Raw genomic sequence first — 23,815 nt, forward strand, 5'->3', positions numbered from 1 at the left:
AGTAAAAAATAAAAAATACCTATTTGCTATGAGTGTTCCAAAGGGAATAAAAGATAAGTGTCTTGATTGCTCTAATTTTTAACGCTGTAGCTGGTGAAATGGTATGAACTATCTTGCAGCACCCTGAATGCCATCAGTGATTGGTGTTAAGAACCTGATTTATTTCACATTAGCGCTCAAGGAGACACATTTGTTTGCTTATGTGAGTTACTGCATTGATAGGGACTGTCAGCTGGCTCTTTAGTTAGTGTTATCAAGAGAAAGCTTTTTTAATAATCTCTTCTTAAGAAATTACCAATAGTGAGGAGCTCACCTGAAACCTGAGGCTTGTTTTCATGCTTACCTGTCTTCATTGCTTTTTTATAATTATGTGCATTTCTCTGTCTGTGTCTGTATATATATCATTCACTATGTACATTCATACTTTTTTCTGCAGTAAGTTAGTGACTACCTAGGAATCAAAATTCTCAGTTGGGTCTTTGCTTCTGTGGGTTGAAGATGTACCTGCCTGGTTCTTGATTTTTTTTTTAATTTTTTTTTTAATGTACCATACGGTTGCCTCTAGAGAATGAAAATCCAAAGAAGCTAGAAATGTGATAAATGAAAAATTAGAATAGTGACATCTGTGTTACATAAGATGTTCTGAAGTCAAATATGTTCGTCAGAAATAGTCTCTAGGAAGTTCACGTTTATAACTACTACTGTGAATCATCTGTTTTACTGCAAAGAAAAAGCTATCTTCTGTAAATGTTTTATTTTGAATCACTTCTTCTGCCTGAACAGAATTTGCTATTACTTGTCAAACCTTGTAAGATATACTTAATTTGTTTTGGTTTTTTTTAATTTGCATTGTAGGTTTTGACTTTTGCCTATAAGCATGCATTGGTAAATAAAATGTACGGGAGAGGTCTCAAGTTTGCCACAAAACTTGCAGAAGAAAAGCCAACAAAGGACAACTTGAAAAACTGCATTCAGGTAAGCAGTATTTGGTCAAGTAATGGACTATGTTCATGCTGAGTAAACTTTTAAGAGCAAGATATAAGTCTTCTGGAATTTTTGATACTTTTTACATTTTAGAAACCACTAAATGGAACATTTTATCTTTATCCAGGCTTTGGTAGCTTGCCCTCCATTTTTGATAGTGATTTCTTCTTTCTTTTTCTAGAATAACTCATTTGTGAGTAACTCATTTTAGCAGATTTACTTTCTGGAACTTCCTTTGGGGCATAAAGGAGGTAGACAGCTTAGCCAAAGATATCTGCATATTTAAAATCCTGTTATGTTGCTGTTTAACCACATTTTTTACTATTATTAATCATAATTACTGTTAGTAGAATATAGGTGGAGAATTAATGGAAATTACGGTAGTTCCTAGGACAAGATTTTTGTGCATTGAGTTAAAAGACTGTCGATCATATGGGGGGGCAGAAGTTTCCCCCTTTCAGGACTAAGGAATTCAAAGATCACTAGTTCTCCAATCTGTTATCTTTCTATAACTGACATTTTTAGTAAGATGTTGATATCTGTGCAGTGTTTGTTTAGATTTAGATGTTAAAAAGAATGACTCTTTTTTTAATGTCTGCTTTTTTTCTTCAGCTAATGAAGTTGCTTGGATGGACTCATTGTGCAACTTTCACTGAGAATTGGCTTCCTGTCATGTATCCACCTGATTATTGCGTATTCTAGAAAATCAACAGTTGTAAAATTAAAATGGTTTTATATGGGGCAGGATAGGAAAAGATAAGTTTGACTTTTTATTCGAACGCATGTTTTCATTACTGAATGCTGATTATTAAATTGTGTGTATTTATCAGTAAAGGCACCTGGGTACAGTTAATACCTGTTAACCTAACTCCTATAATTAGGGAGTTTCCTTATTGTGCATCCCATTGCTGGCAATGGATGTGCCAGAACTGCCAACACCAAGGATTTGGAATCAGGTTGGAAAGACTTACTGCATGCATGTTAGGTTCTGAACTGTTTCTTTTAACTGCAAACCTGTAAAAGTTCTGTATTTTTTACGATAAACTGAATTTTAACATGTTTGATCTTAATTTCAGTTGTATGAAGGCCTTAAAGCTACTTCAGGAGTGGCTAAACTCTTACTTATTAGACGAAAATAATGGAACACGTGTATTGTTTGCAAGAGTTTACATTTAATTTTTTTTAAGAAAAATTCAACCTCTCAAACTGTTACGGTATTTGAATTGCTGATGCATAGGTGCTCTTGTAAATCTTCATTTTGGAGTGATTTCAGACAAACTCAAAAATCTGTGTGAAGCTGAGTATCAAGGACAGACTGATACATGTATAAAAGTGCCAGACAGTTACATCTTGATCGGATATTGTAAAGCTATACATATATGTTTATTAATGTTAAAAGTATAAACCACAGCAGAATAAATGTGCAAAGCTGAAGATCAAAAAAAAACTATGTGCACTCTGATACTTTAAAAGATTTTTATAATTAATAAAAATACTGAAGCTAAAAATTGTATTGGTTTCTGGATTAGTACATAAAAAAAACTTGCTGAAAGAAAACACCTTACAAACAAAAGTTCAGTGCAGCCCAGAAGATCAGTGCTTTTTGTTAAAGCCTTGTTACTGACTACTGCTATGAAAATTGTTCCTTCAGTGAAGGGAAATTGGTCTGTTTGAACAGGTCATATGTATCAACCAGAGACAAATTGCCGTATCCTTTGCCTTGCTAGTTTTTTCAATACTTGCAATGCAAAACTTAAATACAACTGCGACTTTACAAATGTAAATGCACATAAGGTGCAACATAATCCTGCAAAGCATTCCAAACTGTGAGGTCCTGCCACTAAATCAAGAATAGTGATAGTTTTCTCTTTAATTTTCTCTTACTGTGGCTTTAAGCAACTTGACATTGGATTCTGGAAATTCTGCTAGAATAGTTGTGTTAAATATATTGGAAAGTTTTTCCAAAAATTCGTAGTCTGTAGTAAATCTGAATTTATTGGCCCATAGTAATACTGTTCCTGGCTTACAAAAATACACCATTGTTGCTAGCAGGGGATCCAGAGCTGCATGATGGTACACAACATCAGTTGCCAGTATGAAATCATAATGGTAAGTTGATACAGGAAAATCTTCGTTGAGGCCTTCTCCCCATACCAGTTTTCTCACTTCAGGTTTGTGCATATTCATGTTTTGTGTATTTCTTGAAATATTATATGAGAGATTTTCAAGAACTTCAGGCAAATCGGTAGCTGTAACATGAGCTCCTAAAGAAAACATGAATTTGTTTCAATTCACAGAATCATCAAGGTTGGAAGAGACCTTCAAGATCATCTGGTCCAACTGTGAACCCAGCTCTGCCATAATCACCCCTAAACCATTTCCCCACGTCCCACATCCAGATGCCTCTTGAAAACTTCAGAGATGGTGACTACACCACCTCCATGGGCAACTTATTCCAATGCCTAAACCACTCTACAGTAAAAAAAATAAACATCTAACTTTAAGGCCATTTCCTCTCATCCTTTCACTTGAAACATGGCAGAATTCATAGATAAGTAGTTAAACATATATAAAACTTTATCTGCGTAACTTCTCCAGCCTCCCCCTTGCCAGTAACTGGGGTAGTTAACAAAAGAGTTTTTTACAATAATTTTCATTAAAAAAAACCAAACAACCAGTGACGAAGTTTATTTCAATTGTTTCATTTCCTTAAAGTCACAGTGGCAGGACTAAATCATCTTTCACAGAAAATCTAAAAGAAAATACAAATTTACCAACCTAAGATACAGGCCACAATGGAAAGCAAGCCTGTTCCAGCACCAATTTCCAAAACTTTTTTGTCTTTGAGGTTGAATTGTTCTTGATTTGATTCCAGATATTGAGATAAAGCCAGTGCCTAAAATGGTTAACACATATCCGTAAGAGGGTAACAGCTAAGTTGCACAAAAATTCATTAGATGTTTTTATGCAAAGGTGTTGGTTTTTTTAGTACAATGAAAAACACTGAAGGGTGTAACATAAAAATGTAATATGGAAAGAATTGCGATGCTCTGTTTTTTTATATTAAAAAAATTAAAGCAGTTTATTTTTAATTTACTTTTATGGGATATGGATTTGCTACACATTTCTATGTGAGTCTTCTGACAGCTCAAGATAGGCAGTGGTAAAATGTAAACCATACAGTCAGAGCACCAAACGAGATTTAACAATATGTAAAAAGTAATGTTCTGGTTTATGATCATAAATGTTATGCTTTATTATCGCTATTATCAAGTAAATTCAGACTTCAGCAGAGATTTTTGGAAAACCTGTTTTTGTTTCAATTTTTTTTAGCAAAGGAAATATTAAAAATTTATTTACCAACTTGACACTTGTCTTGGTAATCATATAAACTTTAAAAAGGAAACAGCACTGTATGGAAATATTGTTTATCAGGCCTTTGTAAAGATCTTATCAATAGAATATAAAGGGGCTGTTTATAAACAACATAAACTGATGCCAAAGAAACTGTCTTCCCCCTTTTACTTCTCTTTAGAGTTGTGTTACTATTTTAATTCTTGTGCTTTTCATAATGCAACTCTGTCTACCTACTCTGAGAAAGCTGACAGCTAATAAATCACTAGTCCAGTTTGTGCAACCTCTCCATTTTCTTGGATAGTTGTACCATCTGCATTCTGACACCTGATTAATGTGTGAATTGATGATCGGACATGTCAAAATAAGATACTGTTTCACCCACACATATGCTTTCTTTCTATTGTTTTGAAATTGTCTGCCATTTTTTTGTGAGCTTTTTAAATAAATGTGGATCTGAAAATTTTGAAATCCTAATTTTCATGTCTTTATCGTTGACCCTCTCTTCCCTCAAAGGCAGTTTTCTCAGTCCATGTGAAATTCTGTTTTTAAGAGCAGGAGAAGCAGAGATTGAAGAACTGTTTGCAAGTGTAGTTTTCTGTACTGTGATGGAGCTGTTCCAGCCTGTTCTTTAAAGGAAGCATGTTTAATTGTTATAACCTCCTTTATTTAATCTCTCACAATTTTCTTTTTCAGCCTCCTTTTTGTACTGCTGATTGCTTACCTCCTAGCAGTGACTGATTGGAAACATGAAGGAAGCTGAATGCTTCTTCCTGAGTTCCCTTTCTGAATTTTTTTGAACGCCTGCATCCAATTTACAAATGCTTAAATGCCATAGTCCTTTTGGTGTGAACTGGCAAATTACCCTAGGGCAGAGCTTTCTGCTGAAGGTCTTTGTCCTGCGTAGGGAAACCTCCGTTGTCGGAAGTATCATCTAAGAAAGCTTCCTTAATGTTTATGTGCTGCTGTCATGGTTTACTCTTGTGTCCTGTCAGCTTTCTGCCGTGTCATGCACTTACCCCCGGCCATACCACGGCTCCAAAGTGTTCTATGGACTCCTGAATGATGATCCGGTGGCCAGCGTATGTATAGTGCTCTTTATCGAAGTAGTGCGAAACTCTAGGAACCCAGTTCTGCAGTATTTTGAGAGTTACTGGTGAGCCTGTGAGAGAAAAGTTGAAATTGGTGTCTTTATATGCAACTTGGTAAAAAGTGTCTTGCAAAAATAGTGTGTGGGCACACGGACTAGAAAGCTGTCAGGCCATTGGCCTTGAATTTCAGAATCATTAAGGTTGGGAAAGATCTGGAAGATTGTTGAATCTAACCCTTAACCAACCCAGCACCTCTGTGTTCATCACTAAAACATGTTCTCAAGTGCCACATCTTTTAAACACTTCTGGGGATGGTGATTTGATTGCTTCCCTGGGCACCCTGTTCCAATGCCTGACCACCCTTTCAGTGAAGACTAGCTGCTGTCCAAAAGCAGACACTCTGGCTGACCAGGTAGTGAAAGAAACAATGGTCATTTCCTGCCATTCTGAGTGTTCACGTGGGCAATTTACTAAATCAAATATAAAGTTGTTCTAATTACAGCTAGAAGACTTTCAGGACCGAGTTACCTTGTATTTTGGGGTAAGATAGTTCATACTGAGTATGAAGATAGTATGTAGGTGTTTGTGCTGTAGATTTCATTTGTGGGGTCAACAGCTCTAGAACATCAAATGTCTTTTTAAATAAGAAGTGTTTAGAATTTACCTCTTTCATTGAAGAAAACCTAACTCTTTTTAGTGGTTGTTTTTTAAGCATCCTTCCACAGAAGGAGAGTTGTAAGATACTTAAAGATAAGTATGTGTTGACAAAACAGCGTGGTTCAGCAAGTCAGTACTATGGCTGTGCTAGCGTGTCTCATCATAGCAAGCAGGCTCATGGGTGAGGCTTTTCAGAAGAGCTGTGCTGAACTGTTCCATCTGATCTCACTGAAAACAAGGACACAGATCTGAATGACTGTACTGTTGCTGGAAGCCTGTTAGCAGGATATGCACAGAATTAACCTTAACTGCAAAGAAAAATTTTGCTCTGGCTAGCATGGATTTTAATTGTTGCCTGCCAGGAATCCTTGGTAGCTGTTGGAGCAGTTTAGCCTGTTGAAATTTGTAATACCACAGCTTCAACAGTGCCAGCCAATTAATGCATATTATAATCATATCTCTGATTGTAACTGACAAATAATTCTTAGATATCCAAGTAAAATTCAGAGACCTTTTTAAATATACATCTGAATTATGGAGATAGTAATTTTTTTGTAGATTTGGTCTGATAATATATGCAAACATAAGGAGAAATGGGAAAATTGGATGTCAAAAGGAAAAGTGACATGGTGACATCTACTATTTGAAGACTGATAAAAATCAAAATATGAACTGCTAGCATGCCATAGCAATTGCAGAATTTAAATGGGATTAAACCTGTGTCAGATTCTGCATGCTTGGAGCTGCAAGTGCAGTTTTCAGAGTCACACTGCTCTTCACAGGTTTCTTCTTCCTCAGATTGGCAGTCCATTGCTCTTTGAATTTTGTTGGGAAATGGTGGCTGCTGTGCAGAGATCATAGCAGAAGAGCTGAAACAGAAGGGGAAAACTAATGTAAAATCTTGCAGGCACTCTTTGTATGAGACATGACTGGAAGAAGACATGAGTAGTTTGGGTGGACTTTGGTGGCCTTTTGGGGGTTTTTTTCAGTGATGGTTTGAAGGGACAGGATGACATGTGATATTCCCACTCCACTGAGTGTTATGATCACTTTCTGATAATGCAGTAATGCTATCAGAATTTTTATTTTATCACATTTATCATATTTATTATTGTGTTTATTTTAACACTTATACAGAATCTTAGCATTATGTCACTGAATTGATGCCACTAATCAGTCTGAAAATTGAGCTACTTTTATCAATTGAAGCAATAACTGAGAAAGATAACTGTCTTTTAACATCTATGACTTTTAATCTGTACAATTTACTGTTTTCCAAAAAACTTGGGACTTGGCATTCCTGAGATAAAACTGTTTCATTTGCTGCAGCCAGTGCTCTTGATTTTGTCTCTTAGCATCCAGTTGCCTTCTCTTCCCTGCCTTTTCTTGCAGAACAGCTTAATGAATTACTCTGAAATGCAGTGAACTGCAGAGTATGCAGATAGCAGTCAGGAAATCATTACAGTGAGCAGTTTGAATCCGTAGGGCTTTTTGGAGAATTGTGTGTGTTGTGAATGATTGTGGATCCTCAGTGTACAGGGCAGCACCCAGCCTAAAAAGGAACTGATTGATACCAACTAACATCAATAAAAGCAGGAATAGGACTGGATCTAAATTTGCCTGGGGAGTAATATGTCGGTGACACCTCTTGCTTGACTAGAATTTTATTCAGTGAAGCACCAGCATATATCTGTGTGTGTAGATAGATAGAAAAATAGATAAAGTATACACACACAGTAAAGAGCAAAAAAATGGTTCATAACTTGCTCTGGCCAGAGGCTGTACAAGCTCACCCTTCCCACATAACCTGACAGCTGGAGTGAGCTATGTTTTTGTCCATGATGAAAACATCTATCCATTCTGCTCAGTCTTGAGACTGCATATGTGCTCTCTCCAGCCACAGGCACTGCAGACTAAGCATTGTATAATTTGGGTTGCATCATACTGCAGGAGGCTGTTGTGGATATCCTGACCAGAAGCGGTAAATGTTTGGCAGTGACCAAAAAGTTCAGCAATGCCTGCAGGTAGTTTTTTAAGGAGCAGAGTACCTGCTGACTTGTGTGAGTGGTTTATTTGCACATGATATTGACACTATTGCAGTTTTACTGATACGTGATATATTCCTTATTGCTCTGTTTATTCACAAGGATGGGATTTAGATTCTAATTCCTCTGACACTGCATTTGCTCAGTCTTGACAGCAATTTTGTACTGTTTCAGAAAAGAGTGCTTTGAAGGAAATTGATTTCTGCAGATTTTGATTTTCTTTTCTTCAGAGGCCCTCCATCTGGCTAGTAACAAGTTCTGGCTGTGCACTTTTTGCGTGTGATTTCAGATGTGATGACAGTATTTAAGAGGCTGAAGTTAATGCTGCAGTTACGGCATTCCCTGACGAGTGAATTCATCCATGTTCACAGGTCACACATGACATTGTGCCTCCTTCCAACAACAGTGGTTTCTCATGTAATCAAAAGTAGACTTCTAGTTTTCAGCAATACTTCCTTCATGCCTTGAGCTAGAATAAAATCTGGTCATGTTTTAATGTTTTAGGAAATCTCTGTGAAAAATAAGACTTGGGCAATTTGGAAGGTACATAATGAAACGAGAAGAATCTGTCAGAACTGGTGATGGCTAAAGCCAGAAAACAGTTGGTTAAAGACCCAGTCTTCTTAACATTTCATGCTGAAACATGCAGAGCACTACATTGTCATATTCGGGGAGTTTGGGATGAGTGTTTTGTTTTGTTTTGGTGGGGATTTTTTTGTAAGGGTCTTGTAGAATGAAATTTGTGCTATATAAATGAAAAAGCCAATCCTGAAATTAAACAGCAGGAGGAAACTTTATCTTGTCCAGTACTTTTCCATGTATAAAACCAGAAGTGCTTGTTTAATGAGTAAACTGTAAATTGTCAGTCTGAGTAGAAAGTGATCCCTCTGTATTTTTTTCCTTCCTTAAACGAGTCACTGCAACAGGCCACAATTTCAGTAAGCTGTGGGTAGTGGTGAATTCCAGAAAACAGTTTGAAAACATGCTTAATAAATACAAGTTTGTTGATAAACACTAGGCACTCTGCATTTGTATGTCATCTAACACACTGGGCTCTGGTTTATCACTGGGGCTTCAAGATGCTATATTAATATCATAGGTGTAACTTTTGCTAAACAGAAAGCAGTTTATATGTGTGTGTGTGTGTGTGTATATATACACACATTCTATTGCCATAATTATTATGTTATATATTTCATAGGAGTTAAAAGTATGGCTTGTTTTTTTAGCTGCAAACTACAGGACAGTTTTAGTCATATAAATTCAAGAATTCAAGAATATTAGTGTCTTGGCCTTATTGATGCACAGCTTTATTTTATCATTTTAAGTGGCAAACTACCTGAAGACTACAGGTGAGTATTGAGAAGCTATTTGCAAATAGGTGGTTGCATTTTTACACCCTCTATATGTAATATGGTCAAGTTGTTGATGCGCTTCAAGAATTATAAAAAATATTTCTTGCTGTTTTGATATTTTTCTGTTCCATATTTTACTGAAAACTATATATCTCTAAAAGAATTTTGATTTAATAATGTTGCAAGTAAAATCTGTTCCCTTTGAAAGTGTTGGCTTTTTCTGAATGTGAGCAGCCAGTTTTTTTCCAAATTGTTGGGAAATAATCATCTAAATTCTTTCAGAGTTTTAAGACCAGCATTGACTTCAGTAATAGCCTTAAGCTGTTGTGAACAAAACTTACAAAATCACATTTGATTTCTTCAAAACCTAAGGAAGAAAGAATAATTCATAAAATTATATCTATTTGACAATACCACATAGAATTAACAAGGTAATCAAACATTTAAGGGCAAATTGTAAGATGATGATAAACCTTAAGGTAACACAGTTTATCCCCTATAATAATAAACTTGGTGCCTCTTAAACTGTTGAAATCCATTGCTTAGAAAGAGCTTTTCAAATCTAGCTATGTGGCAAAAAAAAAAAAAGTAGATTATTGAGTGTTAATGTAAACACAATTCTGCTGACATGTGTTGCTCTCACCTCTACACAAAGTTGCACAGTGTACTCTGGTTTAGTCTGAAGTATTTGGGCAAAAGCCAATTTCATTTGCTCACATGGGAAATGTAATTACAGTGTGTTCTTTGCAAGACAGGGCTTAACCATAGACTCTTACCACACAGTAACATCTCTGTTTCTTAAGGTTCATGCAATTTTCTCATGTTATCATACATTACATTAAAAAAAAAACAAAAAACAACAGTATAAATGCTAGGAAATAAAGAAAATGCCAATGCTAGGAATATCAATATAAGAAACTTATATGATATTTCAATCCACAAGGTAAATGGACCCAAATACTGAAAACCAGCAGTGACAGTCAATCCTCACAAAACAGAAAGGGTTAGGAAAGCTGGATTCTGTTGGCAAACAGAGCTGACCTGAAATACAAGAATTCAGGCAAAGGTAATTCTGTTGTTAGTTAGCAGAGAACACAAAGGCATGCCAGATGAGGTTAGCTGAGCAGCTGTGTGGGTACCTGATGTGACAAGGCACGGGAAGTTTCCTGTGGGTGGATGCATGCTCCAGAGGTTTTTTATACAGGCGTGCACCTGAAAAGAATAACTCTCCTCTCTGGCCAGTCGGATTGCAGGCTATTTAGAGTAACATTACCAGGCAGCGCTCAAAGAACTTAATATGTTACACTAAACTCTTCCACATTTGCAGTACAAAATGAAAACTCTTTTAGACTTTGAAGTCCCAAGCATACTAACCTTCAGAAATAAGGTTCAGTTTCCTCCAGCCTCTTGTTCTGTTTTTGCAGATGGAGTGTTCCCTGTGTTTGCCTTAGGTCAGCAGAGCTGAACCAAGCAAGCAACTTACTGTGGGCAAACTAGAGCATAAATAACGTGTGTGGCCACTTGGCAGCAGCCCGAGTGCAGAGAAAAGTTTGTGAAGCTCCTACTTACTGCCAGGAAAAGGTCAAGTCTTACTTGCCCTGCTGAGTGTCTGGCTGGGGAAGCTCTGGGTACCCTCCCCTGTCCTGAGTCACAGGGGGTATAGGGAACTGACATTCCTAAGGAAATAACAACTTTCCCAATGTCTTTAGTGCAGGTCATAACCACAGGAGATATTATATCCACTGAGAGTGCAAACCTGAAAATACCAATTTCATCATTGCAGTTGCTTTTTTTTAAAACAGGTGGATGTTGTAGATGTTGGAGATAAATCAAATGTGTATTCCTATCATGGTTCAAGAATTTTAGAGGCTTATATGCATTTATTCCTTTGCTGCCCTTCTGCCCTCCTTTCTCCTTCTTGGAAAAGTTTCTGTGGAAAGAAATTTAACTAGAAGACAGAAAAATTTAAAAGCAACTTTGAAAGTCATAAAGCTAGAAAACAACCCCTGGCTAATTAATGAACAACTGAAGGCTGGCAATAGAAATGAGGGAGGTGGGAGGATATGTAGATTTTTAACTCAATGTATAGGCATCTGCATTTTTGGATGAAGAGCTTTTGAATTCAGGTAATGCTCTCCTGAAGAGTGGCAAAGGGAAAAAATGAACCTTTCCTGTCACTGTGGCTGTTTCACGCATTAGCTGCTGTTTCTAGTAGTCACACCAAGTGTAGGAGACACTTGGCTCTGCATTCAGATGTTCACCAGTTTATTTCCTCTGAAAGTTTATAGTTAAAAGATACTTTTTAATTTATACTTGGGAGCTAGTATTAAGATATTAACTGTATTAGGTTGATATAAACATTCCATTTCACAGACCCGCCTGACTTTACAAGTACTGCAAATGAGTGGTCCTGAGCCACGTCCTGTTATTGGAAATAAAGGAGCAAATATACTGCTGTTGGAATGACTGCCATAGCTTTTGTTAAGATGTGGTTCTTTTTTAACAGGCATGTTCCCACTGTCATGTTTATTGTATTTGTCACCAGGGGTGAATGTAGCTCAGACTGGTGCTGCTGTCAAAGTTGTGTCCTAAGCTTTGGCAATGGGATTGATGCTGGACATAAACAGTTTATCTTTCAAATTAAATCAGAGGAACTGGCTTACTCTGTGTTATATCTCTTTTAAAAAGGATGCCAACTGTATGGACAGTGTTACAGCTTATGACTGATGCAGGCATGGCTTAATTTCTTTTTTATAACTGATAAAGGAATCGACACTAATGCTCTGAAATGTAGTGTTAGTTGACAAAGATCTACTATGTAACTTCTATAAATACTTCTTGTTCTACACTCTATCTCCAAGCACTTCTTTAACATTGAAAATGTGTGTTGTCTGGAGGGGTAGCCCCATGGAATTAAAATTTCTCCTGACTTCCATGAATAGTAAGGCTGAGGAGGGTACAGCTCCTCAGTTCTATGTGCAAAAGAGTGATTTTCAGTTATTAACATCAAATTCCACAAAGCTCTGGATTATTCAATTGGCTTTTCTGTTTCTCAAAGCACTCATGGGAATTTTGCCATTGGTGGAAGACAATATGCAACAGGCTGAAAAATGCAATGAAGTAAAGCAAACTTCAAATATTTTTAGAATGTATTTATTTTTAGTATGAATTGTGTAGCTTGGGTAGGTTTGGGGGGGGGTTAAGCCCGCTTATATGAAACCTGATTGGTAGTGTAGGTAGTGTACAGGCAGAGTAAAACTATACTCATATTATTGGATTATGGATTACAGTGATTTAAATTTAAAACAAATTTAAAAGTTTCTCTGCTGTTAAAGGTAACAAGTTCAATGTAAAATAATGTAAAATTGTTAAAAATTCAGTTAGAAAAATAGCGAGAGAGAGGTAGGAAAATGTTATGGTCATTTAACCCATCAGGAGCAAGAAACCTGCCAGATTTGTACCAAAAGAAGGCAGGGTTAAACCAGAAAAGTTAAAAGATGTACTTGTCAATGAATTTAATAGCAGCAGAGCACCAGGATCAGATGGTAGTTACTCAGAACTCTGCAGTAAAGTTACCGGCTCTGAACCAGAGCATGGTGCCTGCATCTGAAAGTAGGCTTGATATCAAAGCACAGGAAATTATACAAATGTGAGGTGTACGTCTAAGGGGGTTTTGGATGGATCTAGGGAACAGTGGAGCGAGTGAGTCTGACATCTGTGTCAGGGAAACTGAGAAGAACGGCAGTGTTGGTGTTAGCTGATAAGTAATAGGCATAGGATGGGAAAGGAAGAAGGTTTTATATGTTCTTTGACCATATCTACAAACATGTAGTTCAGGGTCCTCCAGTTTACAGCATATGTGAATTTCCACAACCTTTTCAAAGGTCACTAACTTAAGATCTTTACAGGAATTGAGCTTTGCTGGGATAAGGAGTCATTTTGCTTTTTTTAAATAATTTGTTAACAGCACGAAGGCAATAAATGGTCAGGTTTACAATGACCCAGGAGCAGCTGTGCTGCTGAGTGTATTCCTAAGAGTTAATGGGAAATGTAGAAAATAATGTGATGACAATAATGTAGAATTATTCAAGACCGTGAAAACAAAAATAAGCTGCAGAGTTCCAAAAGGATCTCTTGACATGTTACGAGAGGTGATAATATGATAAATGAAATTCAGTGTTGACAAGTATAACATAATACACAGAGACAGCCTCTAACCACCTGGGAAAGAGATCTTAATGGCACCAGAGACAGCTATGTAAAAATACCTCTGCAAAACCACATTGTAATCAAAAACATAAATAGATTTTTGCATTTATAAGGAAAAAAGCAAACAAACCAGGAAACAAAAAACAATGCAAAAGAAACATTGTTTTTTCCACTCTAGGAATTCAGAGATTGTCTTATGTACTCAGTGTGTGCCTCAAGTCCTTGATTAAAACATTCAGGGTCCTGAATCCTACAGAGTTTGCTGAAGTGGGTGATCTGGCAAATGACTGGTGAAGAATGACAAACTCACAGCTCTAGAGTATATTCTCATCCTTATTGCTGGAGGCATCTGCTGGACTTTTCTGGATGTGGAAAGCAGGTTTGCATTCTCCAGCTCACAGGGACTTCTTAACTGCAGTTGGCAGCCAGCTAAATGTCCACGGCATTGTCTTGACATTACCTGTGCAGTTTGTTCAAGTACAAACAACTAAGGGAAACTTCCTGGTCAGTGACTATGACAGGCCCCTGATCAAGGTGACCCTACTGATGAAGCCTTTTTGCTCCAGCTATAGGAGGCATCGAGCTCACAAGCAGAAAAGTGCTTCCCACTGTAAGCAAAGATCAGGTTCATGACCACCTGAGGAACCTGATTGTGCATAAGTCTATGGACCCCAGGAGGTACATCCCAGAGTCTGAGAGAATTGGCTGCTATAGTTGCCAAGCCTCTCTCCATGACATTTGAAAAGTCAGGTGAAGTCCCAGGTGACTAGAAGAAGTGAAACGTTGAACCCACCTTTAAAAAGGGTAGGAAGAAGGACCCTGGGAGGGCTGACTAACCTGTCAGCCTCACCTCCGTGCCTGAGAAGATCATACAGCAGATCTTTCTAGAAGGTATGATAAGGCCCGTGGAGAACAGGGAGGTGATTTGGGATAGCCAGCATGGCTTCACCAAGGGCAAGTCCTGCCTGACCAACCTGGTGGCCTTCTGTGATGGAGCAACTACATCAGTGGACAAGGGAAGGGCTACGGATGCCATTAATCTGAATTTCTTTAAAACATTTGACATGGTCCCCCATAATATCCTTTTCTCTGAACTGGAGAGAGATGGATTTGATGAGTGGACTGTTTGGTGGATTAGGAATTGGTTGGATGGTCACAACAAGAGGGGAATGGTAAAGGGCTCAGTGTCCAAATGGACATTGGTGATAAGTGGTGTCCCTCAGGGGTCCAAACTGGGATCAGTGTTACTTAATAACTTCATCAATGACACAGATAAAGGGATCAAGTGAGCCCTCAGCAAATTTGCAGATGACATCAAGCTAAGTGGTGCAGTTGACACACTGAAGCATGGGATGCCCTCCAGAGGGACTTGGACAAGCTCAAGAAGTGAGCCTGTGGGAATCTCTTGAGGTCTAACAACACCGAGTCCAAGGTGCTGCACCTGGGTTGGGGCAACTCCCAGTGTCAATACAGACTGGAGATGAACAGATTCCCATCCCTGGAAACATTCAAGGTCAGGTTGGACACGCCTCTGATCAACCTGATACAGTAAAAGATGTCCCTGCTCACTGCAGGGGGGATTGCACTAGATGACCTTTAAAGGTCACTTCCAACACAAGCCATTCTATGATCTTTGGTGTTTGACATTTTCTTATCCTATTCCTTATGGCTCTGGAATGACTCCTTAGCTTGAAGTCACTAATACCCAAAGTTAATTGTGGTGGCTCTCCTAAATAAGGGCAGCTAAAGGCGAAGGATAACACTGAACACTGAATATGATCCTCAAACCACACACACTGTTTTCATTGTTTTTAAAATAAGAAATCCTTTCTTATTGGTAGAGACCTCCTTTTGCTTGCCTAGCTGAGGTAACTCAAGAGTGGTGACTCAACCACTTCCCTGGGCGGTCTGTTCCAGTGCTTTACAGAAGCCTTTTTATTTTTTTTCTTTAATTGATTAAATGTTTCATGTTAAGTTAATCAGGCCTAACCTTATTTTTGCATACAATCAGATTACACACATCTCAAAGAAGGCAACAAAGCAGATAACTCTGAACAGGTTGTCTAGAGAAGCTGTGGATGTCCCATCCCTGAAAGTGTTCAAGGTCAGGCTGGATGGGCCCTAAGCAACCTGGTCTAGTGGAAGGCGTCCCTGCACAGGGCAGGGGGTTTGGAACTAGGTGATCTTTGGGTCCATTCGAACCCAAACCATTCTGTGATTCTAAATATTTATTTAAAATTGTGGTGCTATATAGGAGATCTTCATGTTCAGGAGCATGGAAGAATGAAGAAATGCTCCAAGTTTTTATGCTAAGAAGAGTGACACCAGGCTGTGCCCGCCTTGTCAGTGGCTCCTGACTGCTGTTAGCTGCGTATTGTGCATTTAATGCCTGCTCTCTCCTTCCCTGGCAGTGCAAGTGCTGCTGCTCAGTAGCAAAGCTGTTGGGGAAACCCCAACAGTGCTGCACCACCTGGGCTCATCACAAGAGCCAAGATGGTGAGGAATGAGACTCTAAATGAGTGTTTATTTCCATCATCTAACCATCCTCTGTGATTTAGGCTGTTCTGGATTAGGCTAAAGAGCCTTATTCCTGTGAGAATACGTGTATTCTGTACTTCCTGTGTCCATCTACGTGATCTGTTGAACAAGAGCTCTTCCTGTCTTGCTAAAAAGCAAGGGGACAGGTGAGTCAAAACTTGGCTTTGAGTGGTCTGAGCAGAACCTTCCTTCACTTGTCTTTAAGTGAGGAGCCCTGGAATATTATTTAAGCACAAACTCTAATACCAGAATTAACAGATTGGGGTTATTTTTAATTACTAATTTCCTTCTTGAGGTTTTTGTCCAGCTTCTGTATGTGCCTCTTATCATGGCAAAGACCTGTTAGATAAAAGAAAACAGGTAATTTAGATGCCATGCATTTGCATGAGGAGATTGGCGAGAGAGGTACAACTGTAAAAGGAAATCAGAAGTGAACACAGAGGCACAACATCTGGTATTGCTGCATGTGAAAAGTGCATTTGAATGCATGAAGCCACGGGCAAATCAGATCCTTTGCCCTCATTTTCACGTATTGACAGTAGAGACAATATAACTAAAATCCATGGATTGTTTTTTTGCAGCGGATTAACTCCTGTCTTATTATAAAGTCACACACTTCCGCTTCCCTCAGCAATGAGTTTTGGGGGTGTCTTCAAGCCTTCTGTAGTTAGTTTTTGAAAATCTGAAGCTGTTTGCCTTTAAGGGATTGTTTTAGTTTGGGTTTCCTCATTAATCCTAGTTCTTCACTGTTTTAAATAGGGACAGGTTTTTCCCTTGGTGCTACCTCTTTCTCATCTGCTTATTCATCCCATCTGTTTGGAGAGCTGCTACTCCCTCAGAAGTCGCTAAAGCTGAACTTTCATTTGAACTCTCTCAAAGCTTGGGAAGAATTTTAGCTCTTCGCTGAGGATCCCTCTCTACCCTGCCGTGGAGTGTTGTCTTACCTCCTGTGGTCCCTGTGCCATTTCTCAGCTGGTTGTTTAGAGAAGGACTCAATACCACCTTCTATTTTTTCTTTGTGGCAAGGAAAGAGATCTTGACCTAATTCTACGTGGCTTTTTATAGAGCAAAGAGTGTGATGGTCTTAATATACTGAACTGGAAGTTTTACAGCTGGGGCTCCCTTTACTTGATCTGTTTGGGGCTGGTTACTATATACACAAATGAGGGACCAGCTTAAGCTGGCTGTGTCAAGAATGAGCACACCACTCTCAGTGCTACAGCGTTTGCTTGGCTACAGTTACTACCATTAATAATGTCAGGGCTTTTTTAACATCTTGCCTTTCTGTTTTTGTTGAATTGTTTGGTTTTGGTTTGGTTTGGGTTTTTTTGAGGGGGACATTTAGTTATCCCCCATTGTAATAATATTTGCCAAGCAATAAACTCTTCAAGTTCTTATTCGGGTAAAGCTGCTGAAAGCAGGCAGTTTTGTCATGACAAGGGATGATTAAATGGCTGAATAACAAGAATGCAGGTTCTGATTAGTGGTATCCCACTGAAGAGTCTCCTTGCTTCTCTTCCAGTTGTGAAAAATGTGGTGTTTTTCTAGAAGGAAGATAAAAATGTATTTAAAGTCATTTCAAATGAATGACTAATGAGTAGCTCAAGCAATATTACAAAGAATCAATTTGTTTTGCAAGAGGAATTAAGTACTCAGAAATCAATTTTTGCAGACTAATATTATAAGTAACTTGACCTTATTAAAAAAAATTAGATGGAAGTGTCTCTATTGACTTAGAATTCTAGAATAATTAAGGTTGGAAAAGACCTCGAAGATTGAGTCCATCTGTTAACCCAGCACTGCCAAGCCCACCACTAAACCATATAGTTTTTAACAAACCGAGGCTTGTACGAGCTTAACTGTACAGATACAAAGGGTAATACAATGTCTGTTTCCTTAACTAATGTGTGTGCAAATCAAAAAATCTAATGCAAATCAAGGTAGCTCTGTGCCTGAATTAATCAACAGACTCTTGATGACATTGAAAACATAGCTGAAATGTCAGATGGTGACCATAAGGTAGATTTCTATGTCATTGGAGTCAGTGGGTTTTTTTTGCCTTGGACTGCAAAAAATATATATTTCATATTTTTTGCAAGTTTATCTGTAGCAGGGCTCTTATATATTTAGCATTGTAGGGTTTTTTAATTTTCTGTTTTCTTTTCTCTCTTCTCCCCTTTTTTCCATTTATAGAATGAGTTTGGGTGTGAAAGGGCTAGGTTTGAAGCCTCCAGTTTCACTCGGATTTAATCAACATCTGTGTGCTGCAGTGTGCAATAAGTCTGAAAGCTCAGCAGGTTTGTGTAAGCGAGAACTGCAGAATTTAATCCTGAGTCACTAGTAATATTTATTTTTAAAGAATCTATTTAGCTCCAACATCTATCATCACATCTTTTCAACTGCTGTCCAGATCTTACTGTGCACCTGCTTCACAGGCAAACCTGTGCTGTCCATCTCTTAAGTAGTAATAGGATGCTGATTTGGCTCTATGGAAGTTTAAAAGGATTGCAATCTGGATATTTAACAAACAGCTTTAGTCAGAAGTTGTCATAAAGCCCTTCCTAGCTCACTAAAAAGGGATCCACTGGCAATGTACCCATCATGATTTCTTTAGGACATCAAGATTAGTTCCTGGTCTTGGTCTGCAGAAGCACAAATTGGGCTTTGCTGCCTTTTGGAGACATAAATCAAAGTCTAACTGTTTGAAGGAGAGATTTGGCTTTTTTATTCTATGAGAGGGACAGCAGAGTCTTAGCTCATTTCCACAGCCTCACCTACTGTATCAGTGTGTTTTGTGGACGTGAGAGGCAAGAAGGCCCAGGAACTCGGTGGCAGGGAGAAAGTCAGAGTTGGCAAATGTTTTGTTGTGCTGCTGCCTCTGCAATCATGCAGTGTGTCTGTAATATTTTAGGAATGGCCCAGAAAAAGCAGAATTACGTTATCTGGAAAGTACCAGTAATACTTAAAGCTATGAAAGATTTGCCTGGCAGCTTTTGTAAGGCTATTCAGAAGAGATATTTTGGGATGGCTATTACATCAAGGTTAAAACTATTCCCTGCCAGCACCACCAAAAAGATGAGGGGTTACTTCAAGCCTCCTAAGCCAGTGATGGGCCCCACAAACACTTTGCTGTCCTGCTCCCCTCTGAGGATGTAGTTCCAGGCTTCCATATTCAAGACAATTGGTCAAAAAGAAAATTTTTTTAAAAGCTCTTTAAGGACCACACTTGCAGCATGACAGCACAGACAGAAGCTCAGAGGAAAGGTAGCTGTCCTCTGTAGGAAATAATCTTCAAGTGAAAAGTATGCCATATTGTGCCACTGAGCATAGGCTACAACAGTAGCAACCCTGGACAATTACACTTGGTGTTCCAAACCTCCATGAACTGAGTTTTGCAGTATTAGACTTGTTTATAATAATGTCTTCTTTAGCCCACGCTCTTGTTCTAATGTTTCAGAGACTTCAGTCATCTTTGTTGGTCAGCTGGCCCAATCTTCAGCAAAGTCTGTCTTTGCTGTAGGCAAAAGGAAAAAACAGAAGCAGAGACAAGAGACACTGTCTACTATGAGCAAGATTTGTTGTTGTAATTAGCATGACTCAACCTTTTGCAAAAGAGATCATTGTAACTTGCATAACTGTGTCACACTGGCTTTTATTTCTGTAGTATTAATTGCTGTGTTTATATCCAGCATCTGTGTGAGTTAAGGCAGCTGTTCCCTCTGACTGCAGTCTCCTGTTGTTCCCATGCAGAGTGCAGTGTTTGTAGGTGGGTGCTTGGGCCATCGCTGAGTTATCACTTGGATTTGAACATGATCAGTGCTGGACCCTGCATGTCCCCATAAGTAAAGCTCCTCCGCTGATGGAAGCCACAGCTCCCTGCTGCATCTGCAGGTTTTGGGAGGCAGTGAGCAGCGTGGAGTGCCTGCCCATTGGTGATGGATGTACTTCTCTCCCAGCTATTGGTCTTCCTGCTGTGCGCTTGCAGAGGTATCTATTGCAAAGGCACTTGTGACATTTTTTTTCAGTCCTTGCTGACCAGACCCTGTAAAGGCACACAGGTGTGAGCGCACAGTGATGTACTCTCAAATAACAAGTTTACCCAAACCCTTTTCAATTTGGGTGTCATCTTTGCTCTCTTGTTCAAAGAATCACAGAGTATTCTGAGTTGGAAGAGACCCACTAGGATCATCAAGTCCAACTCCTAGGTGAATGGCTGATATGGGAATTGAACCTGTAACCTTGGCGTTGTGTTATTAGCACCGTGCTCTGACCGCTCACGTGCTTGTGTCAAACTGACAATGGAAACATTTCATCACCTTGGCACTGAGGTTTCATTTATCCCTGCTGCTCCTCACCTGGCATGAAACAGCAAAGTGGCATTACCAGTTTATTGGAAAGGAGTTTATTATCCTTACACCTGCTCACTGAGGTAAAATAAGAGATCAGAACTATGTGAATTGCTGTCTCACAATGGAAAGACGTGCTCACCAGCAGGAGTATACAGAGACAATTCTGTACATTGATCGAGTGGATCTCCTTGCAAAGTCAGAGAAGGCACCGTGGAGCATTAAATTTGTCAAGACCTTCACTCTCTCCTCCTTTGCCTGGGGTGGATCCCCATTAATTTCTTTAGTTTAATCCCTCCTGTCACAGCTCCACTACAGGTCAGGATTTCTCCTGCTGTGTGTTATCCCTACCATTTCCTACTGTGCACAAAGGCTAAAGTTTGTTCTCACCCAAAAAAAAGACTGTCAGGCAAAGCCTATGTACTCCAAGGATGAATTTTATCTGAATTACTCAAACTTCCACTGCACATTGTGCTGCTCTGCAAAGTCTATGCTGATGCCAAAAAACAAATTTCAAACCACTGAATATTGAAATAAAATTTACAAATCTCTCTGAAGGACTGGGTTGGTAGAAAAAAATACAAAGCACGGATCTAACTAATAAGAAAGTACTGGGAATCTCTGAAAGTGCTGTTAGTATCAGAGGGCACAGCTCATGTCACTTTGACGGGACCACCAGATCACATAAAAAATGGAAATCTCAGCATCAGTCTCCAATATGCTTTTTGAGCTGGAAAACAGACTGTAGTGCAAAATAAGCATGGAGTGAATGAATGCTGCCCATGTAAGCCAGTGGTGAACCCACTGTAGCCAGCATACGTGACAAAAGTCTTGTGAATAATATCCGTGCAGGCTTTGGCTCTCCCCTTCCAGAAACATCAGAGTGCTCCTGGCACTGACCATACTGACAGCATTCTCCCAGCCCTCTTCAAGGCACAGATGGCTTGAGTACAGATGCCCAAAGCCCTCTGAGACACCTCAGCATGTCTGGAATAATTGCTTGGGGCTGACAGAGAAGACATGGCACTGCTGGGGGACCCTCAGCCTCCTGCAGTAGCAGCTGGAGTCCAGGTGGGGTACGTGAGATTGTACTAGACAGCCATATTTAGGCCACTTAATCCTGCTGGGAGAGGACATTCAATACCAGGTGAGAACATCTAAATTCAGGCATGAATGTGGGAATTCATTCAAGTCCATGGAAATATATTCTGTATAATCAATGAACCTAGAAATAATTAATCTTTCTAAAACCAGGATTCAGTTGCCTAAAAGCAAGTGTCTAATGCTATTTTAGGTGTTGTGGAGTATCCTGGTTGGCATCCAGTTGCTTCACCAAAAGGTCATGGACTTCCTTTGTCTTACATCATATCTGCAAGCCCTGTGCAGATGTCTCATCTGTCCTGGAGTATCAAATGGCAGGAAGAGCCCATCTGTGCTGGTAGGGCATATGAATCATCCCCCAAGCTCCTTTGACTGTATCAATCAGACCTCTGTGATTAAATAAGGACCCAAGATACTAAATTTTAAGATAAGATATAAGCCTGACTCTCCAAAATAAACCTATTTTGCTGGAAAAATAACAAGATTTGGGACACTGAAAGCCCCTTTTTATTCACAGCTAGATGATTTATAGGTGCAACTGTCTCTGTTGCACTCTTTTCTTGCTTCCCAAAATGGCAGTGCAGCTTACAGGCTGATGGTTATTTTTAAGTCAGTTTTTCACAGTCCTTCTTGTTGTAACTGCACCCCTGGTGTGAAAGAGGATTGAGCATACCATTACCTAGAGAAAGATGTCACAGATGTGTTCAACAAGGCATTCAGAAACAAAGTATGATGTGAAGCAAGGGTTAGACTTAAAATTAGGTCTTTGCCTTGCAAAGAGAAATAGATGGGAAAGTGTTTGTTTGGGAAATCCAGCAGGCCTTGTGCTCAGACAAAAGCATTTGGATTTGACTAGTTGTAACTATGGCCAGCAGCTGATAGATGGAGATTTTACCATGGAAATGGAGCTACAGGGGAGATTTAGCCAGAAACAAGCAGCAGCTTAGGGCGGGAGTTCACAGCATAAACATTTTGAACTTAGCTGCCCAAGGGACTTACGATTGCCATTTGTGATCTAGACTTTTTTTCTGCCTGTGTCAATCCTTGGGAGAAATAACAAACAAAATAGGATGGAAAGCATGTCCTCTCAATCAGTAAGTTGAAAAGGATTCTCTTCTCAACAGGAAAACATTCTCTTTCCCCCGTCTTCTCTTGTTGAAGGTGATACCTAGGTAAACTTAGAAAAGTTTAACAGCTGCAGAAAAATCTGAATAATTAATATGATTTGTTTTAATTTTGGCTACTAGCTAGTAGCTGTGTTTGTCACCCCTCTAATAGTCTAACCATCATGTTAATTTCCTAGAGGTCTCAGAAAATTGCGTTGCAATTGATTGTAGAAAGTCGTTCTTCCAGCCCAAGGTATGAGCAACTACACCTGAACCATTCCTGGCAGATGTTTGTCTAACCTGCTTTTCAAGATCAGCAAAGAGTTGCAGTCTTCATTTTACTGAGATATGTGATGAATAGAAGATTGCAGGTGCTGGGTGCAAGGGTGAAAGCAGGTTTGCATGATGTGGTTTTGTGCAACCTCTGGTTGAAGCATCAAGTCAGGTGATCACACAGCTGTGGCACAATCATTAGGGACACTCCAAATCCCGTTAAACCAAATCAGATTAAACTGAAAAATATATGTAAACACATCTTTGAATGACAACTGCAAATATGTTTGAGCATGAGGTGGGATTTCTTGACACCTTACTGTATCCCATGGTACCTTGCTAGACTCAGACTTACATGGCAAGAAGTTGTTACAGCCCCTTACGAGCCAAAAAGTTTCACAGTGGAGTGTCCTCTGAATTAAACTGTGCTTCTTAGCAAGATTAAAGGGCAAATGCTCATTTAAAGAGAATAAATAGCATACATAGACGGATACTCTACTATCATTCCCACAACATTTCTAAATATTTCTAAACTGAAAGGTGTGTGTGTCACTCAGATGTCTGCACTATCTGTGTCCACCAAGTATGTTGATGGAGGACCACATGGAAGAAAACTGCTTTGGTATGTTGTTTTTTCCAAACTGCATCACTCTGAAGACCGGACAAGAATGTACTTACTCCTCAAAACTGGAATGAGATCCTGCAAACAGAGCTATATCCAACAAAGTTTTATAGACTCAGAATTATCTGCAGCAA

The 23,815-nt window shown here is 39.0% G+C and overlaps 2 protein-coding genes and 1 long non-coding RNA gene across 5 annotated transcripts in view; 1 reads left to right on the forward strand and 2 right to left on the reverse strand.

The window, feature by feature from the left end:
* Positions 1-4,815, forward strand: part of TPP2 (tripeptidyl peptidase 2) — a 55,838-nt gene extending 51,023 nt beyond the window's left edge. For both annotated transcript variants that reach the window (XM_064646107.1, XM_064646108.1), the window contains 2 exons: positions 856-975; positions 1,597-4,815. In XM_064646107.1, the coding sequence (XP_064502177.1) occupies positions 856-975; positions 1,597-1,686 (210 nt within the window). In that variant the 3' untranslated portion in view covers positions 1,687-4,815. The remainder of the gene's footprint in view (positions 1-855; positions 976-1,596) is intronic.
* On the reverse strand, positions 857-11,103 carry METTL21C (methyltransferase 21C, AARS1 lysine). Of its 2 annotated transcripts, none has more exons than XM_064646109.1 (5): positions 10,861-11,103; positions 6,804-6,955; positions 5,358-5,500; positions 3,763-3,880; positions 857-3,248 (listed from the first exon to the last, which is right to left on the reverse strand). In XM_064646109.1, exons 2-5 carry the CDS (start codon positions 6,943-6,945, stop codon positions 2,854-2,856), a joined length of 798 nt encoding a protein of 265 aa, XP_064502179.1. In that variant the 5' UTR covers positions 6,946-6,955; positions 10,861-11,103; the 3' UTR covers positions 857-2,853. The 2 variants fall into 2 exon arrangements, with proteins under 2 accessions (XP_064502179.1, XP_064502180.1); XM_064646110.1 differs by lacking the exon at positions 10,861-11,103 and adding an exon at positions 10,626-10,754.
* An 8,690-nt stretch (positions 11,104-19,793) lies between these two features.
* Positions 19,794-23,320, reverse strand: LOC135409929 (uncharacterized). The gene is made up of 2 exons (XR_010428429.1): positions 22,680-23,320; positions 19,794-20,275 (listed from the first exon to the last, which is right to left on the reverse strand). It is a non-coding gene; the product is annotated as an uncharacterized LOC135409929 (long non-coding RNA).
* Between the last annotated feature and the right edge of the window lie 495 nt (positions 23,321-23,815).

This window comes from Pseudopipra pipra, chromosome 2 (genome assembly GCF_036250125.1).
Source record: "Pseudopipra pipra isolate bDixPip1 chromosome 2, bDixPip1.hap1, whole genome shotgun sequence".
Lineage (NCBI taxonomy): Eukaryota > Metazoa > Chordata > Aves > Passeriformes > Pipridae > Pseudopipra > Pseudopipra pipra.